The sequence below is a fragment of the Chiloscyllium punctatum genome, chromosome 12, assembly GCF_047496795.1.
Source record: "Chiloscyllium punctatum isolate Juve2018m chromosome 12, sChiPun1.3, whole genome shotgun sequence".
NCBI classification, from domain to species: Eukaryota; Metazoa; Chordata; class Chondrichthyes; order Orectolobiformes; family Hemiscylliidae; genus Chiloscyllium; species Chiloscyllium punctatum.
In genome coordinates this window covers 22,201,183-22,215,481 of record NC_092750.1, presented here as the reverse complement: position 1 = coordinate 22,215,481, position 14,299 = coordinate 22,201,183, and the positions used below count along the sequence as shown (strand labels likewise).

The 14,299-nt window shown below is 42.4% G+C and overlaps 1 protein-coding gene across 5 annotated transcripts in view; it reads right to left on the bottom strand.

Annotated features, from left to right (window-relative positions):
- nek4 (NIMA-related kinase 4) overlaps positions 1 to 10,687 on the bottom strand; it is a 61,697-nt gene extending 51,010 nt beyond the window's left edge. For 4 of the 5 annotated variants that reach the window (XM_072582061.1, XM_072582063.1, XM_072582065.1 and 1 more), the window contains exon 1: positions 10,464 to 10,671. In XM_072582061.1, coding sequence (XP_072438162.1) covers positions 10,464 to 10,550 — 87 coding nt within the window. In that variant the 5' untranslated portion in view covers positions 10,551 to 10,671. Of the gene's footprint in view, positions 1 to 10,463 lie in introns of all 5 variants that reach the window. The other variant, XM_072582062.1, reaches the window with a different exon arrangement.
- Between the last annotated feature and the right edge of the window lie 3,612 nt (positions 10,688 to 14,299).

Sequence of the window (14,299 nt, the reverse complement as noted above, 5' to 3'; positions counted from 1 at the left end):
ATTCCCAAGAGTACTGCAGGAGTATCTCCCAGATCTAGACAATTCGTGGATCTGAACAAAAAATTAGGATTAGTAAATGTATGGCAATGTCTGCATCCACAGGGCAGAGATTTTTCTTTTTACTCCAATCCACATAAATGCCATACCAGAATTGATATGTTCTTTGCCCTCTCGATTTTTAAAAATTCCATATCATCCTGTAAAATAGGTAGTATAGCAATTTCCAACCACGCTGCTCTATATATGGAAATCAAGGCGAGGAATAATGGGACATCCCTCGGCATTGGCGTATAGACCCCTTCCTAATGAAAGACAGTAAATTTGTAAAGTACTTCTCTCTCAAGAGTTTAAAACTTTTTTAGAAATTAATTTAGGTAAGGCTAGCAACCCATCAATGATGTGGGAGACCATCAAAGCTTACGCGCGAGGTTTGATCATCTCCTACTCAGCGACCCAGAAAAAATTAAAGGGAGAACAACAGCGTCTGCTCAAAGCTCGCTTAAAAGCAGCTGAAACTGTATACGCTGATAGACCTTCTATTATTAAATTGCAAAGGATTACGGCCCTTAGGACAGCTCTAAACACTACGCTTACCCAAACGGCTAAGAGGGAAATATTATTTGCAAAACAAAGGTTATATGAATTTGGCGACAAACCGGGTAGATACTTAGCATTTCTTGCATTGGAAAAAAAGGCCCCTCAAACTATCACGTCTATCAAGGAAAGTATGGGTATTTTGACTCATGGTCATAAAAAGATTAATGCAATCTTTAGAAAACTTTATTCAGATTTATATAAATCGCAGGATTGTGAAGACAGGACTAGGAGGATGCAATCATTTTTTAAAAATTTGACCTTTCCGGGCCTAACTCCGGAACAGGTATTGGTCTTAAATGCTCCCCTAACAGTCCAAGAAATACTTGACGCAATCAGGCAACTTCAGAGTGGTAAGGCACCTGGCCCAGATGGTTTTCAAGCTGAATTCTATAAAGAATTTACAGAAATATTGGCTGGTCCACTTATGGACATGTATAACTATGCATATAGTCAGAACTGTCTCCCGCCTTCGCTGAAAGAGGCAAATATCGCTCTTATCCTTAAAAAAGGAAAGAATCCTGAAAGTTGTACGTCATACAGATCCAATATCCTTCCTAAATGTAGATTTTAAAATCCTTTCTAAAATGTTAGCATTGAGACTAGAAAGGGTACTGCCACATATCATAAAGGAGGATCAAACGGGGTTTATTAAGGGCTGTAGATCATCCAATACTATTAGAAGGGTTTTGAATATGATTCAAGCCTGCCATCAGGGAAAGATACCAGGAGAAGTAGTTTCATTAGAGGCGGAAAAGGCATTTGATAGGGTTGAATGGTCATATTTGTTTTACACATTGGAAAGGTTTGGTATTGGACAGGTGTTTACCAAATGGGTCTCAACATTGTATAGTGATCCCAAAGCAGTTGTGGTTACCAATGGATTAGGTTCGGATAGCGTCAGTGTGGGTAGGGGCTGCCGTCTGGGATAGAACATAGAACAATACAGCACAGAACAGGCCCTTCGGCCCACGATGTTGTGCCGAACTTCTATCCTAGATTAAGCACCCATCCATGTACCTATCCAAATGCCGCTTAAAGGTCGCCAATGATTCTGACTCTACCACTCCCACGGGCAGCGCATTCCATGCCCCCACCACTCTCTGGGTAAAGAACCCACCCCTGACATCTCCCCTATACCTTCCACCCTTCACCTTAAATTTATGTCCCCTTGTAACACTCTGTTGTACCCGGGGGAAAGGTTTCTGACTGTCTACTCTATCTATTCCTCTGATCATCTTATAAACCTCTATCAAGTCACCCCTCATCCTTCGCCGTTCCAACGAGAAAAGGCCGAGAACTCTCAACCTATCCTCTTATGACCTATTCTCCATTCCAGGCAACATCCTGGTAAATCTTCTCTGCACCCTCCCCAAAGCTTCCACATCTTTCCTAAAGTGAGGCGACCAGAACTGCATACAGTACTCCAAATGTGGCCTAACCAAAGTCCTGTACAGCTGAAACATCACTTCACGACTCTTGAATTCAATCCCTCTGTTAATGAACGATAATACACCATAGGCCTCCTTACAAACTCTATCCACCTGAGTGGCAACTTTCAAAGATCTATGTACATAGACCCCAAGATCCCTCTGTTCCTCCACCTGACTAAGAACCCTACCATTAACTCTGTATTTTGCATTCTTATTTGCTCTTCCAAAATGGACAACCTCACACTTGGCAGGGTTGAACTCCATCTGCCACTCCTCAGCCCAGCTCTGCATCATATCTAAGTCCCTTTGCAAACGACAAATGCCCTCCTCACTGTCCACAACTCCACCTATCTTCGTATCATCTGCGAATTTACTGACCCACCCTTCGACTCCCTCATCCAAGTCATTAATAAAAATTACAAACAGCAGAGGACCCAGAACTGATCCCTGCGGAACTCCACTTGTAACTGGGCTCCAGGCTGAATATTTACCATCTACCACCACTCTCTGACTTCGACCAGTTAGCCAGTTTTCTATCCAATTGGCCAAATTTCCCTCTATCCCATGCCTCCTGACTTTCCGCATAAGCCTACCATGGGGAACCTTATCAAATGCCTTACTAAAATCCATGTACACTACATCCACTGCTCTACCCTCATCCACATGCTTAGTCACGTCCTCGAAGAATTCAATAAGACATGTAAGGCAAGACCTACCCTTCACAAATCCGTGCTGGCTGTCCCTAATCAAGCAGTGTCTTTCCAGATACTCATAAATCCTATCCATCAGTACCCTTTCCATTACTTTGCCTACCACAGAAATAAGACTAACTGGCCTGTAATTCCCGGGGTTATCCCTATTCCCTTTTTTGAACAGGGGCACAACATTCGCTACTCTCCAGTCCCCTGGTACCACCCCCGTTGACAGTGAAGACGAGAAGATCATTGCCAACGGTACTGCAATTTCCTCTCTTGCTTCCCACATGTCCTCTCTCGCCGTTGTTATTTACGTTAATAATTGAACCACTAGCAGAAGCTATACGAGCTGATCCTAATATAACGGCCCCGAGGATTGGTACAGGCAAACATAAAATTATCCTGTATGCAGATGATGTTCTTCTATTCCTCAGTAATCCTCTGATGTCCGTACCTCGCTTAATCCAAGTTATTAATACATTTAACGCATTCTCAGGCTATAAAATTAATTTCTCAAAATCGGAGGCTATGCCAATGGGTGACCTTGCTATGATACCCCACTTAGTGGACGGATCCCATTTTCCCTTTTGTTGGTCCCTGGTGGGTTTCTTATATTTAGGCATTTTTATTACCCCAGTATTTGGTCAGTTATACAAGGCTAACTTTGTTCATTTACTGGAGACGATAAGGCAGGACCTCCAGTGATGGGGAGACCTTCCAATTTCCTGGCTGGGTAGAATAGCACTAATTAAAATGAATGTCTTGCCCCGTCTCCTATACCCTATGAAAATGCACCCAGTGATGCTGCCGAGGCTGGCACTACGTAAATTATATGGCTGGTTGCGTTCCTTTATCTGGAATCATAGACGGCCCCTCATTAAGCTGAAGAAGCTACAGCTTCCACAGGTAAGGGGAGGATTGGACTTCCCAGATTTTAGGAAATATCAGTTAAGTTCCCTATTAAGTTACATAGCTGATTGGGTCTTGTTTGATCCACAATCAATCTGGCTGGACATTGAAGCTTCTCAAGTAAAATGCCCACTTACTAACCTTTTATTTTCAGACAAGAGGAAAATCGTTACAGATCACTGTAAAAACCCTATAATACTAAACACAATTAAAGCTTGGAATATAATGCGGCAAAATGAGGGCAACTCACATAAAACACCCCCCTATGCGCCCATAGTGGGAGCATGGGGATTCCAACCAGGGTTTACAGATGCCACTTTTAAACTCTGGTGATCCAGGGGTATCTCATGTCTAGGGGACCTATTTGAAGATGGGGTCCTGATGTCTTTTGAACAGCTGCATCAGAAATTCGGATTACCTAATGGAGACCTCTATCAATACTTCCAAATTCGAGACTACATACAGAAGAAGACTACGTTATTAGATAGTCTTTATAAATCAGATAGAGAATGTAGAGTACTACGACCAATGGGGGTATCCTCCATCAGTACTATTTATCATTTATTACATGAAGAAGTATCGGGAGATATGGACAATCTGCTTAAAACATGGGATCAGGAATTTGGACTAGAAATCTCTATAGAAACGTGGATTGACATTTGGGAAAACGCCAGAAGAATCACCATCTGTAACAGAACTCAGGCTATCCAGGTGAAGATACATCATAGGGCCCATGTAGCACCGGATCGATTGGCAAAATGTAAGGCAGGGGCATCCCCAATGTGTCCCAAATGTAAAATAGAGGTGGGCACTCTTGTACATTGTCTATGGACCTGTCATAAGATCCGTAGATACTGAACTAAAGTAGTAAGTGCCCTGACAGAAATTTTAAGAACAGAAATTAAAGTGGACCCTGTATCTCTCCTTTTGGGCTTTTCGAACTTATCCTCCCTGGATATGCACGGGAAGAGACTATTTTCTATTCTCTCTTTCTGTGCAAGGTAAAATATTTTGGTAAACTGGGTGGCTGAGGGCCCCCCTGGACTTTCAAATTGGCACAGATTAATTATGGAATCTATTCCCCTTGACTTCCTTACAAATATGGTGCACCGAAAGACCGAATTATTTTATAAAATATGGCAGCCCTTCTTGAATTATATGAATACAGATATTTCGGCCATCCTAACAAGGGCTTTTATTTAATTGAGATTACAAACCTGGCTGGTCCGGGGCCCCTTGGGAGAGGAATCCCGCACAAATACGGGTTTTGTTACATTTGATGTTAATACATTCTGAGCATGTATCTCACTACCCCCACCCAATTTCTATGTTATCCGCTGGGTTTTTTTCTCTTTCTCTTATTTGAATAATGTAAGAGACTTAAATATACACTCTGGTTAGTTGTAGGTTAGATTAGTAGTTAGTTGAGTTTTGTTTTTTTTTCTCGGTATTTTTCTTTTGTTAAATTTTGGTTATTATATATTTAAGATTTAATTGTATATCAATGTTTGTACTTGAGAGTTTTGTTTATTTTTGTAAACTTGTAAAAATGTTAAATTTCTAATAAAAATATCTATTTAAAAAAAAAGTACTTAAGGCGGCATATGCGACACTTGCCTTTTTCAGTCAAGGCACAGATTATAACTGGAAGGAAGGTATGTTAGAGCAGTATACAACTTTGTTTAGGCAACTAACAGAGTGCGGCATGTAGCTCTGGTCATTATATGATAGGAAGGATGTGCACTGGGCGGGGTGCAAAGGAGATTACCAGGATGTTGCCTGGGATGGCATACTTCAGCTATGAAGAGGAGCTGGATAAGCTCAGTTTGGTTTCTTTAGAGCACAGAAGGTTGAGTGGGGACCTGATTGTGCTGTATAATATTATGAGGGACATCAACAGGATGGATAAAGAGCAGCTGTCCCCCTTACCTGAAAAGGTCAATAACTGGAAGCCACACTTTTAAGGTGAAAGGCAACATGTTTAGAGGAGAGTTGAGGAAAAATGTTTTCACCCAGAGTGTGGTGGGAGTCTGGAGTGTGCTACTTGGGAGAGTTGTAAAGGTAGATAACCTCACAACTTTTAAAAAGTACTTGCATGAACACTTGAAATGTCATAATATTTAAGACTTCGGGCCAAGTGCTTGAAAGTGTAGATTTTGTATAGTTTTGCTGGTATAGACTCAATGGGCATAATGGCCTCTTCTGCATGGTATGATCTATCATTCTATGAATTATTCCATTGTTTCTCATCACATGACTAATAATATAGAGAACTCACATTCATCTGAATAAAGGTGTGGATGGACAATTATGGAATAAAAAGTAAGATAAATTTCTTGCCTGATTCAACTTGCTTTGAACTCAACTCCATAAATTATTGAACATGCTGCTCTTAATAAAATTGTTTTTGTGCTATTTATTAAGTTCTAATGAAAGGTCTTCAGCTAATCTCATACTCAGTATGTACACAATGCTTTCAGCTGTATGAAATCAAATTTTTCTCAAAACTACATTTAGTAAGAATACCACAAGGAACAAATAAAATATCGATGTAGATATTTACCAGTCCAATGCTCTGAATACAAATGAACAGTTATCATATTTCTTTGCTACCGTCAGACAGCAGGAGGTTCAAGTGGAGTCTGAATACCTGCACCAACCTGTTAGGCCTGCTTTGGTTCTGTGTGCTCTATGTTATACTCTATAATTGTGTCTCTGTTACTCCTCTAAAAGCTTTAGAATTTCTGAACTCCTGCTTCCAAACAAGCAACCTGGGTTCTATCATAAGAAGTAGCCACAAAAATGAAAAGTTAAAAGTGCAGCAAATCAGAAGATGCACGATGTTTTATAAGTGTAAATTATACAATACTGTAACCAGTTTAGGAGCATATTTCAATATCCCATTTTTAATTGTTGCAAATGAACTATCTTGAACGAACCTGTGATGAATGTGGTCTGTTGCCTTGGGTCGTGGTAGAAATCTGACATTTGAGGTTTGCTGTTACTTTCAACATTGCTCTAAAACACTGAACATTAAGGTAAGCTGCAATTTCTTAAAACATTACTTGAGCATTGATAGTTTCATACCAGTTCAGTGTAATTCTACAAGTCTGACATTTTAATTGGATGCAAGTGTACTGCATACTTTTGTATGATAGAGGGAAGAAGACATTTACCACACAGAGACTGACAATTACATCCTACTAAAACTAACTTATCCACTTTGTTCAATGGAACTGGACCAACAACAGTGGGACACAAAGGCATATCAGCACCTCATGCACTTGGAATACACTATGATTTGTTAACTCAATTCCTGGCAATGCACAGGAATTTCTAATTCTGTTATTTTCCCTTCTCCTGTTAAAACAGTTTACTTAACAGTGTTTTAAGTAATTCCATTCAACGATTCTCAGTCGTGTTGCATCGCAGTTGAATTATATAGGAGCATGCAAGTTAAAGTGCTGGAATTTGATTTGATTCATTGATACTAGTATTCAAAACTGTGGCGACCTTTCTTTTAATACTTGGCTGTTTCTGCTAGTTTAATAGATAAACAATCTGCATAAATGTTCTCCTTCATCATGCAATGACACAGCTTTGATTTATTTATCCATGCTTTTGGTCAATTGCGCCTAAAGCAGATAAAAAAACACTTAACAATTGAGCACTGTTCTCTCACATAACGGATGAACAAATGGCATTTACTGTATTTAAGGCAGCAGCAAAGTCTGCTCCAGTTTAGAGCAAATATTGTTACTGTATTAAAGTACGATTGTTCAAAGCTATCATAAAGCTACTCTATTGGCTATGAAAAGAACAATGGTCAATTTACACAAAAGACAAGCATCAAAATAAACAATTAAAATGAATTATTCTCACAAGTTTGAATACAAACTGATGTTCAATGCATGTGTACATTCCCTAGGATGCTACCCTCTTTAATGACTAATCCTAAATTGGTACTACCCTAGAGGTATAGATTAATTTTCAATATATGTCAAACAACCCCATATGAACAGCACACTGTGTGTTTGAAGAGATGTTGCTGGTAATGTTACTATACTCAACAAACTGTGGCAACACCAAACAGAAGTAATATACTGTACTTCTAGGAGAGTAGAATAGTATAGTATATTTAATATCTGCAAATGCAATGTAACATTTCCAAACTTTCAAAAACACAATGGCCCAGAATTTGTCATGGCACAGAATCTAACATAAAAATCTCCCTACTTCAGTTTAAGAAGCGTTGGCCTACAAAGCAGAGTGAAACAAGACATTGAAGACCTGATAGAATAACAATGCATCTCCTTAACCAATATGATTTATGGTTGAGAAATAAAAACAGGAAAGAAAAAAAAGAAGAATTCATTGTCAAATCACAGCAAAAGAGAACTGAAGACCAAGAAAGAAAGATATTTTCACTTCCTTTCGCAGTAAACTGAGTTAAAAATTTACATTTTTTACCCAAAAAGTTCAAAACTTGCAAGAATGGGCCTCCATACTTGTAATATTTTTTTCAATGCCAAATGATTGACTGCAACTACTAACACATCATTTGTGGGGTACTTATGTCCTAAATTGGTATGTCATTGGTTAAGTTTGTATCCAACGCACAAATACAGCAATATCATGACATTTAACGCAGATCAATGGGGAGGCGGTGAAATGCTATTTTTGGAAAGTATAGTAAATGGCACAGTAGTGTAATTCACAGTACCATTGAATTCCCTGTTTAATCATACATCTCACCTGAGGTCTGTTGGCTCTTTGATAGTGGTGCAGGTGCTGAGTTAATTGAAGTGTGTAAATACTTTTTCATCCATCAATTTGAAAACGTATAATACCTTCAATAAATATGGAAGGCTAGTAGTAGTAGAAACGTTCAATGATACCATTCTACCTTCAGAGTCAGAGGTTTAAGTGAATCAAGGTCCCCTGGAGCATACAATTTAAATGTTGCATTGCTCTGCAACACTGAGAGGGTGTCTTGTATTGTTAAAGATCCCATCTTTCAGATGTGGTGTTAAAACTAATTACCTGTCTTTCCCTTTGGGGTGGTCCTTAAATTACATTAGTAGACAGAAACGTTCAAAAGTTGATTGGGACAGACTATTGCAGGTGAAGGGACAGTTGGCAACAGGGGACTTCCGAAAGTGAGATAACAAGAGTTCAGAGACAGTATACTCCCATTAGAATGAAGGGCAAGACTGGTAAGAGTAGATAACAATGGATGACTAGAGATACTGAGGCTATGGTCAAGAAAGAAAGAAGTCATATGTCAAGTGTAGACAACTGGGATCAAGCAAATTTTTTGAGGAGTGTAAGGGGAGTTAGGGCATAAGGGGGATATACGACATGGAAGCTGGTGGAATTTGGGGAAATAACTAGTGATATCTTGAAAACTGTCACCATTACAAAAGAGGTAGTGCTGGAGGTCTTAAAACACAAAGGTAGATAAATCCCCAGGACCTGATTAAATGTATCCTAGGAAATTATAGGAAGCTAAGGAAGAAATTGCAGGGCCCCTAACAGAGATATTTATATCAGCTACAGCCATGACTAAGGTGTCAGAAGACTGAAGGGGAGCTATTAATATACCTTTATTTAAGAAAGATTGCAAAGAAAAGCCAATGAATGACAGACCGGTGAGTCTGGTGTAGGTGGTAGGTAACTTGTTGGAGGGGATTCTGAGAGACAGGATTTATATGCATTTGGAGAGACAAGATCTGATTACAGATAGTAAGCATGGCTTTGTCTGTGGGAAATCGTGTCCCACAAACTTGATTTGAGCTTTTTGAAGACGTGGCCAAGAGAACAGATTAAGGTAGAGTGGTAGACACTGTTTACATTGATTTTAGCAAAGCCTTTGACACAGCTCTGCATGGCACACTGCTTAGCAAAGTTAGATCACATGGGATTCAAGAGCTGGCCAAATGGATACAAAATTGGCTTGATGATAGGAGACAGAGAAGGTGGTGATAGTAGTATGGTTTTTGGACTGGAGGCCTGTGACCAGTGGTGTTCCGCAGGGATCAGTACTGGATCCACAGCTGTTGTTATTTACCCTGGTCTGATACTGTCCCCAAAGTTCACCCAAGTCACTCCATCTAAGAATATCAATTACTACAAATGCAGCTTTACAACTGTTTTAGCAAGCATTTAGCATGTTAGAAGAAAACCACTTTTGTTTCCCCCACCCCCCAGTTTAGCCCTCCTTACAGTAAATCGGAAATGATCTTGGGACCAGAACCCAGATTAAGGATCATATTAAGAAAGAGATGGAGTGGACCTGAAGCTGAAATGTAACCAAAATCACCACTGTTTGGCATTTTGTTTATACTACTTTGTAGAATGGAGATTAGGTTCCTTGCCCACTCCCATTCTGCAAGAAATTAAATGAAATTAATCCCTGACTATCCTGCTTCCCCTAACTTCAAATGTCCGGTGCTACAGACAAGTCTTTTATATTTCAAACTTCATCGAACTGGGCAAAGTTTGATAAACCCCACCAGACAACTAAATATTATTTCACAATGTAAGATAAACACTCAACATTACAACTCACTAACAAAGCAAATCGACATTTCACTTTAATGTGCATCCACACAAAAACCTTATTTAGCAAAATGCCCTTCAATATTTGCAGTGACTTTGGGATAAGGAGCCATCATCCCCCCCCCCCCCCCCCCCCCCGGGGCCTCTCCCCTCCCCCCGGGGTCCGCGGTCTCTCCCCGGCCCGGCCCCGGGGCCTCTCCCTCCCCCGGGGCCCGCGGTCTCTCCCCGGCCCGGCCCCGGGGTCTCTCTCGCCCCTCTCCGGCCCCGGTACCTGTTTCCCTTCGCTGCCGTGCCTGACCAGCTGCACCTCCCCGTAGCTGCCTTTGCCCACAATCCTGATGGCCAGGTACCGCTCCATGGCTGCTCCGTGCCGCTCGGGGACCGCGGGAAGCCTCGAATTCCGGGCAATGTCCTGGAGCAGCGCCTTCCGCAGGCCCAGCACCGCTTCCCCATCACCAGGCAACCGGCACCGAGAGAGGGGAGGGGACGGGGAACAAGGAAGAAGCACCGCCATGTGGCCGACCTGGGAACTACAGTGGATCGCGGCCTCTGACGCCACAAAGTGGCCGACCTGGGAACTACAGCGGATCGGGGCCTCTGACGCCACAAAGTGGCCGACCTGGGAACTACAACGGTTCGCGGCCTCTGACGCCACAAAGTGGCCGACCTGGGAACTACAGCGGATCGCGGCCTCTGACGCCACAAAGTGGCCGACCTGGGAACTACAGCGGAAAGCGGCCTCTGACGCCACAAAGTGGCCGACCTGGGAACTACAGCGGATAGCGGCCTCTGACGCCACAAAGTGGCCGACGTGGGAACTACAACGGTCGTGGACCCTGGCGCCACGAAGTGGCCAATCTGGATCTGATTTGGAGATGCTGGTGTTGGACTGGCGTGTACAAAGTCAAAAATCACACAACACCAGGTTATGGTCCAACAGGTTTAATCGGAAGCACTAGCTTTCGAAGCGCCACTCCTTCATCAGGTGGTTGTGGACACATAATTTATAGCAAAAGTTTACAGTGTGATGTGACTGAAAATATAGATTGAAAAATACCTTGATTGTTTGTTGAGTCTTTCATCTGTTGGAATACCATGACAATTTCACTTCTTTCATATGTAAATCACAAAACTTTTTTTAAAAGTTACATTCTCAGGTTAACTGCAACAATTGGTGTTCGCCAGATAATAAGTTTAGAAATAATAATGTTTAGACTGATTTCAATCTAAAAAGTGAGTTAACAGTGTCTTACATGAATTCATACAGTTTTTGAGCAAAGTATACTGTTACTCTGCAAGTACAAATTCACCTGCAATCTGGGAAGTACGGCAGATCGCAGCCTCTGGCGCCACTAAATGGCCAATCCAAGAACTACAGTGGTCGTGGCCCCAGCGCCATTCGGTGGCCAATCTGGGAACTACAGCAGATCGCGATTCCTGGAGTCCCCAATTGGCTGATCTGGGAACAGCAGCCGATCGCCGACCCGGTGGGAAACAAGTGGCCGACGTCAGAATGACAGCGGATAACAGTCCCTGCTGCCACCAAGTGGCCGAACTTGGAACTGCAGAAATCACAGCCCGTGGCGCCACCAGATGGCCAACCAGAGAGCAGCAATTGACCACTGGAACTAGGAGAAGTATGCAACAGTTTAAGATCTCTGTGAAACAGATTGAGAGAAGGATGAGTCCGACAGTCCACTCAGACTCAAAGAGAAGTCAGCTCGTTGGATGCTGCCTGAACTGCTGTGCTCTTCCAGCACCACTAATCCAGTATTTGATTTTCAGCATCTGCAGTCATTGTTTTTACCAAAGAGAAGTCAGTTAAAGCAGCACCAGAGCCTCATCCTGATGGCCACCACTGTGTACAGCATCAGTTTATTTTGTAAACGTAGAGTCTTGGTACGCAACCAACTATGTCACTACGTATTGAGGTTCCACCTGACCCTAGTGTTGTGAGTGTCTGGCCATATTGTTATGGAATGCTCCAAGTAGCTAGGAAGTACTGTGCCACATGACCCTTATGGAAAAGTTTGCACACCTTTGACCATAAAACCACAGGGCGGCACAGTGCTCAGTGCTTAGCACTGCTGCCTCATAGTGCCAGTGACCCGGGTTCAATTCCTGCCTTGGGCAACTGTCTGTGTGGAGTTTGCACATTTTCTGTGTCTACATGGGTTTCCTCCGGGTGCTCTGGTTTCCTCCCACAATCCAAAGATATGTAGCTTAAGTGAATTGGCCATGCCAAATTGCCCAAAGTGTTCAGGGATGTGTAGGTTAGGTGCATTAGGTAAGAGTGAGTTACTCTTTGGAGGGTTGGTGTGGACTTGTTGGGCTGAAGGGATTCTAATTCTAACAAAAAAATCCATCAGGCAGTGGTCAGCATGTAACATCCTTGAGACCCTGCTGGGAAAATAAGAAATTGATCCTATTGGACAGTTCCATGTTCATTTGCTAGAACGCCAATGGCTAGAACTTTTTAACAAGCACCAAGATGTAACTTGGCTGATGGTGAGAAGGGCAATTCCCATCACATCTTTCATGCATGCCTAGACTCTCTGTGGGACTGCACTCTGTCTTCTAGCCTGCTCTGCTCTACAGGCTGTTTCTTGGGTTGCAGATCAAGATATATGTGTTCTAGCAGAGGCCAAAAGATGTACTTTATGATGGAAAGTTCCCTGATGGTTACCTATCTACACTGTACCTTGGTAGCAGTTGCCCCAAACTTTGGTGTATCTGTCAGCAATGAGTCCTGGATTTTGGACTGTGGCTGTCTGCAATAATCGGTTGATGTCACCTCCTTGCACTGGACTACCAACATGTTTCAGGCACACCATAGAGCATCTTTCATCAAGTTGATGGTCTTCCAAGCACATCTGAAGTTAATCTAGTCAGATTTAGTAAATCTTCTCATTTTGCATTTGGATTGTGTATCTAAGAATGTAAAGCGCTGAATTAAGAAATATCATTTTTCACTAATCTTCTATAATGTCCAATGTGAATTGCTTTTTAATGTACTTGTGGATAATTCATAAATAAAGTATACTTTTGCAAAAAAAACATGCACCAGTTTGAGTGGAGTGGAGCAAACTGAGGGTGAATGGTGGCAGCAAACCTTCCCCACAAAAACCTGAGTGATGTGGCCCAGATCGAGCTCAGTCAGGCCAGTAGCTGAAATCCAACAGGAATCCTGGCAGAATTTGAAAAGGCTGGTGAAAGTGCATCAGTGAAAAGCAGATGATAGGTAATGGGAAGGTCTTTCAAACAGCACTAGTGAAAGATTCTAGATTCTTTAAAAAGGAAATGTTAATTAATTTTCTACTTGACTTATTTTAGTGTACGAGTTTTTTAGTTAAAGGTATGGCAGGGGATCTCAGTCCCATATATTGCCAGCCTGGTGTATGTGGGAAATCTTAGATGCTCCTGGCAGTCCGGTCGTCCACATCTGCAGGAAATGTCACTGACCACCGCTCCCTCACCACCAGACGCCTGGACGAAGAACGCCTCAACCTTCACCTCGGAACACTTCAACCCCAGGGCATCAATGTGGACTTCAACAGTTTCCTCATTTCCCCTTCCCCCACCTCACCCTAGTTCTAAACTTCCAGCTCAGCACTGTCCCCATGACTTGTCCGGACTTGTCCTACCTGCCTATCTCCTTTTCCACCTATCCACTCCACCCTCTCCTCCCTGACCTATCACCTTCATCCCCTCCCCCACTCACCTATTGTACTCTATGCTACTTTCTCCCCACTCCCACCCTCCTCTAGCTTATCTCTCCACCCTTCAGGCTCTCTGCCTTTATTCCTGATGAAGGGCTTTTGCCCGAAACGTTGATTTCGCTGCTCCTTGGATGCTGCCTGAACTGCTGTGCTCTTCCAGCACCACTAATCCAGAAACTGGTTTGATCAACTTGAGCACTGGGTTCTGGAACATGAACATTGGCTGGTGATACAGCAGTGCATCTACCAGGCTGACTGTTACATGTTTTTAGACATGGTCACCCTACAGCTTAAGGAAGTACAATCAGGGAAGAAATTGGGTGACCGTCAGTCAGAAGGAGAGAGATAGGCAGGAAGGCCAGAAAGCTTCAGAGTGCAAGTCACGGCA